Source organism: Trichomycterus rosablanca, chromosome 9 (genome assembly GCF_030014385.1).
Source record: "Trichomycterus rosablanca isolate fTriRos1 chromosome 9, fTriRos1.hap1, whole genome shotgun sequence".
Classification (NCBI taxonomy): Eukaryota; Metazoa; Chordata; class Actinopteri; order Siluriformes; family Trichomycteridae; genus Trichomycterus; species Trichomycterus rosablanca.
This window is the reverse complement of record NC_085996.1, coordinates 5,207,022-5,213,209: the sequence shown is the minus strand read 5'-3', so window position 1 is coordinate 5,213,209 and position 6,188 is coordinate 5,207,022. Positions and strand designations below refer to the sequence as shown.

Below are 6,188 nucleotides of genomic sequence, written 5' to 3'. Positions count from 1 at the left end.
ATTTGACCCTGACCGTTTCAAAGCTCCTCCAATAAAACGAACTGTTTGATAGCAGGCAATAAAAGTGACTCAGGTCGTACGAACAAAGCTTAACGTGACTTAGTAGTAATAATGAAGAGAAGTTTAGTGCTCCTGTCTCTCTCTTTTACTACATTACACCACGTTAAGCTTTATTTTTACACTCTGATAAGTGAGAAGCTGATTCTGATTCTCATGATTTCTCAGAAGCTCGAGCTGTAACACAAGTTTAAAAGTGAAACAGGGAAGAGAATCCAGTTAAACACAGATACATGTGGAGCTGTAACCTTGGATCCGACACATATTCCACGCAGATTCGTCTGATATTCACGCTTTAATAAAATGTTACTGCACCAATCAAACCAAGAGTGTTTTGTTTTTAATTAGACTGGATTTTATAGATAAATAATAACCAATATTAATAATAAAATAAGTGATAAATAATGTAGATGATAAGTGAGATAAATAATAAATATAAAGTAATATTAAATGTACTATTAATATTAAAATGTAGGAATGTTATATATATATATATATATAATATATATATATAATATATAACTGTGTGGGACTGAATTTTAATTATAAATAATATTAAATAATAATAACAATATAAGTAATAAATAGTGCAGATGATAAATAAGATACATAATAAATATAAAATAATAATAAATGCACTACTGGTATTAAAATGTAGGATTTTATTCATATATAACTGTGTGGAACTGAATTTTAATTATAAATAATAATAATAAAATAAGTGATAAATAGTGAACATGATAAATAAGATAAAAAATACATATAAAATAATAATAAATGCATTATTAATGTTAAAATGTAGGATTTTATTTATATATAACTGTGGGACTGAATTTTAATTTTAAATAATAATAAAATAAGTAATTAATAATGCAGATGATAAATAAGATAAATATTAAATATAAAATAATAATAAATGCATTATTAACATTGAAATGTAGGATATTCACATATAACTGTGTGATGGAATGTTTATGTTTAAATTCGATGACACTGAAGCCTCTACATCACCACTTGGTTACTGTTGCTACGTCAGTCAAGGTTCTACTGTGATGTCATACCTGTAGAAGTGTATAAAAGGCAGCTCGCTGCTGCATTCTCATCATTCTGTGTTTAGACAGCGAAGAGAACAGTTGTGATTATGGATCGTCTGTGGACCTGGTTCCCGACAGGCCGCCGGGGCTCTTACAGCCCCGCCGAGCCGGAGACGCCCAACGTGAACGGGGCTAAAGAGAAGATAACAGGAAAGAAAAAGTGGAGGAATATCTTCAGCAGGGACCGTAAGCCCAAAGATGCAGGAAAGCTGCTGAAGGAGGAGGCTCTGGAGGGCCAAGTGCCCCAGAAAAAAGAAAAGAAAAAGTGGAAGAACATCTTCAGCAGGAACCGTAAGCCCAAAGATGCAGGAAAGCTGCTGAAGGAGGAGGCTCTGGAGGGCCAAGTGCCCCAGCCTGGTGTACTGGAGCTCCACGCTGACACTGAGGCTGGAGCTCTGACAAACACCAGCCTGCATGAGACCAGGGGTGATACCGAGATGCTCCTGCCTGTGAAGGAGCTCGAACCTGATGCCGAAGCCCTGACTAACACCAGCATGGATGAGACCAGGGGAGATACCGAGATGCTCCTGCCTGTGGAAGAGCTCGAAGCTGAGGCTGGAGCTCTAAAAAACATCAGCCTGCATGAGACCAGGGGTGATACCGAGATGCTCCTGCCTGTGAAGGAGCTCGAACCTGATGCCGAAGCCCTGACTAACACCAGCCTGGATGAGACCAGGGAGATCAGCTTGGATAACACCAGGGGTGATGCTGAGATGCTTCTGCCTGTCAGAGAGCTCGAAGCTGAGCCTAAAGTCCTGAACAACACCAGCCTGGATGAGACCAAAGACAACGCTGAGATGCTCCTGCCTGTCAGTGAGCTCGAAGCTGAGCCTGAAGTCCTGAACAACACCTGCCTGGATGAGACCAAGGACGTTGCTGAGATGCTTCTGATGGTCAGAGAGCTCGAAGCTGAGGCTGAAGCCCTAAAGGACCTGGTCAAGACCAGCCTGGTTGAGTCTGAGGAGACCGAGCTTCAGAACAGAGGAGACACTGAAGCTGATTTATTCAGCAAAGGTGATGATGGTGGCATCAGTGGAGAACACGGCCGGAGAAAGAAAATCAGGAGAGGAACCCGGGGACGCGGCCGTAAGATAAACCACAAAAAGAAGGAAAATAACGGTAAATAAAAGGAAACAGATCAACATGCGTCCACATACTGAAACCACTGTGGGATCTGATCTATATCATTCTTTTATTTTAGGATCTGAAATGATAAATGAGGTGAATGCTGAAGCAGAAGCTGAGGTTGTTGAGATGAGAAATGTCCATCCCGATGAGAAGGACTCAACCGCTGTTTTGCTGAAACATGACCAACCTCTGGATGAGGAAAAACGGCAGCTGATAGGTCAAGGTGACCTAAAGGACCCAGAGGACACAATGCAGGAGAAGAACATCATACAAGGCACTCAAGATCGCGGCCGCAAACTCAGAAGAACAGAAGCATGTGCTTTTTACTGCAAACGTGAAAAAGCGCCACGTCGACCTTAGAAAGGTGTTCTGGGTAAAGATCAATGTGTGCACTAATAAAACCAATAAAGCACAGCAGTAAACCATTCTCCTTGTGTCTGTTTATTTATTTTTACTTTTACCACAATTTAAACCTTTTTAAATTAAAACCTTTTTGAGTTTAAGCCTAGCCTATAATTAAAACCCTGGTTCTCCGGGTGGAACAGTGGTCTCTCATGCTGAGGAACTGGTGCTATAGTCTAATATCTGAACAGCTGAGCTTTTGTGGCTCCACCAACCAAAATTAGACTAAATTAAAGTACAAATACTCCAAATAACGACTTAAGTACGGTAACGAAGTATTATTACTTTATTACCACTGATGGTCTGTAACGCGTTACTTAGTAACGCGTTACTCTAATCTGACCACATTTTTCAGTAACGAGTAATCTAACGCGTTACTATTTCCAATCCAGTAATCAGATTAAAGTTACTTATCCAAGTTACTGTACGTTACTATTTTTGTCATTTTCCTTAGTGAAAAGATATTTTTGCTTTTTTCTTGGCAGGGGCGGAGCCAGGGGGTGACCAGTGGTTGCCATGGCCACCATAAAGTAATCTTCGACCACCCCTCTGGCCCCCCCACCACCGCTTTGCCGGCAATTTTTTTTGCGGAAGCATTTCTGCACGCAGGAGCAGCGCACCTCAGATGAGTAGTTCTTCACCAAAACAGTGCAGTAATACACTCAACATAAATGTCAACCACCAACACAATTACAGAAGTACAGTAGTACTATTTAGTAGTATTCGTGGCGCGCTACGAGTAAAAGCGCCAGCTGGCTCTGCGCATTCCAGTGTTGCCAGATTGGGCGATTATCCGCCAAATTGGGCGGATTTTGTTGGAAAACAATTTAATAGCAGGTAAATAACACTTCTATTTAAAAGAAAATCTTCCGTTTTAAGAAGCTCCAGCATTGTAGAAGGCTATTAAAAGTAAAGTCAATTTTCAATGCTGATTTATCGTAATAGTGTTGGTCAGTCTGTATCATATTCTTGAAAGAACATTAAAATTTGTTTTCCATGCATTCACACTGGCATGTTCTGGGATTCAATTGAGTCTCATCAGTACACACAAGTTGGCAGCCAAATGATAAAGTATTGCAAAGGAATATCTTTGAAATATTCCGCATTATATAACTAATAAAGTAACTTGTAATCTAACTTAGTTACTTTTAAAATCAAGTAATCCATAAAGTAACTAAGTTACTTTTTAAAGGAGTAATCAGTAATCAGATTACTTCTATCTATCTATCTATCTATCTATCTATCTATCTATCTATCTATCTATCTATCTATCTATCTATCTATCTATCTATCCATCTATCCATCCATCCATCCATCCATCCATCCATCCATCCATCCATCCATCCATCCATCCATCCATCCATCCATCTATCTATCTATCTATCTATCTATCTATCTATCTATCTATCTATCTATCTATCTGCCTGTCTATCTGTCTGTCTAACTATCTATCTGTCTGTCTGTCTGTCCGTCCGTCCGTCCGTCCGTCCGTCCGTCCGTCCGTCCGTCCGTCCGTCCGTCCGTCCGTCCATCTATCTATCTATCTATCTATCTATCTATCTATCTATCTATCTATCTATCTATCTATCTATCTATCTATCTATCTATCTATCTATCTCTCTTTCAGGTATAATTGTGCAGGATGGTGCTCTGGTATCTGCTCCATGTTTGCTTTTGTCTGCACTGAAACCTCCAGACAGAAATAAAGCAAGCGAACGAATGAAGGAATGAATCCTGATTGGCTCCTTTGTGAGGATGAGAGGCTTTTCATCCCAGCACAAAGCACGAGTTTGGGATGAATCGGGATGAATACAGCTGCAGGCTGGCGAGGTACTGACCTGCGCCGCGGATCCTGTTTGCGTTGCTGTTGCTATGGCGGCGTGTATTGGGTTTTTAATGGAATAACGGCAGGTTGGAGGTCCGTCGTCCTCGTCCGCTCTGGCTGTGTGTGTGAGGACCGGCGTCCGTCGTTCAAGTTTCACCTTCGACCTTTATTTAGGAAGGTCAGAATCAGTGCAAACTCTTTTCGGAGCAGCTCGGTGGGGTTCAGGTGTGAGACTCTGCTGGTGTGTTTATGATTTAAATTTTGTAAATGTGTATTTTATTTATTTATTGCTAAATGTGTAGTTTATTTATTTCTTGCTTAGTAAATGTGTATTTTATTTATTTATTGCTAAATGTGTATTTTTTTTATTTCTTGCTTAGTAAATGTGTATTTTATTTATTTCTTGCTTAGTAAATGTGTATTTTATTTATTTATTGCTAAATGTGTATTTTATTTATTTCTTGCTTAGTAAATGTGTATTTTATTTATTTTGCTTAGTAAATGTGTATTTTATTTATTTATTGCCTAGTAAATGTGTATTTTATTTATTTCTTGCTTAGTAAATGTGTATTTTATTTATTTTGCTTAGATTTTCTATATTCTTATTGTACAGTGTCCTTGGGTGTCATGAAAGGCGCTTTTCAAATAAAATAAATTATTATTATTTTATTAATATCACGTGCTCGTGTCTGAGATAAGCGATTTAAAATAAACAAGCTGATGTTCAGAATTAAGCTGCTGTCCAAAAACTTTTGACCGCTAGTGTACACAGTTTAAGAAAATGACCAAACCATGAGATTTAGTACTGTACACATCGGCATACTCACTCATTCACTTACTCACTCACTTATTCAGTTATTCACTTACCCAATAACTTGCTCATTTTCTTACTCACCTATCCACATACTTATTTACTCACCCATTAACTTGCTCATTTTCTTACTCACCTATTTACTTAGCCAATCACTCACTCATTTACTCATTCACTCACTCATTTGTTCACTTATTCATTCACTCCCTCATTTACTCATCCACCCATTTAATCATGCACTTACTCACATGATCACTTGCTCAATTACTTACTCACTTACTTACTGATTCACCCATTAATTCATTCTCTCACTCACTCACTTACTGATTCACCCATTAATTCATTCACTCACTCACTTATTGATTCACCTATTCATTCACTCACTCACTGATTCACCTATTCATTCACTCACTCACTCACTGATTCACCCATTCATTCATTCACTCACTCACTCAGTGAGTCACCTATTCATTCACTCACTCACTGATTCACCCATTCATTCATTCACTCACTCACTCACTCACTCACTGATTCACCTATTCACTCATTCACTCACTCAATCATTTACTCATTTACTTATTGATTCAATCACTTATTCATTCATTATTTTACTCATTCACTAATTCACTCATTTAATCATTCACTCACTCACTCACATTCAATTATTCACTCATTCACGCATTTACTCTTTCACTCTTTTAATCACTCACTCACTCACTCACTCACTCACTCACTCACTCACTCACTCACTCACTCACACAGTCACTTGTTCACACTTAAGATTAATTTACAGCAGCCAGTCGACCTGGGACGTGTAAAGAACAGGCGTACAAATAACAAACCCTTTAGAGAACGTGCACAGTAAGTGACC

The 6,188-nt window shown here is 38.6% G+C and overlaps 1 protein-coding gene across 1 annotated transcript; it reads left to right on the top strand.

Moving 5' to 3' along the window:
* Positions 1-1,178: 1,178 nt before the first annotated feature.
* Positions 1,179-2,705, top strand: LOC134319754 (uncharacterized). The gene is made up of 2 exons (XM_063001006.1): positions 1,179-2,270; positions 2,353-2,705. Exons 1-2 carry the CDS (start codon positions 1,199-1,201, stop codon positions 2,637-2,639), a joined length of 1,359 nt encoding a protein of 452 aa, XP_062857076.1. The 5' UTR covers positions 1,179-1,198; the 3' UTR covers positions 2,640-2,705.
* The last annotated feature ends 3,483 nt before the right edge of the window (positions 2,706-6,188 follow it).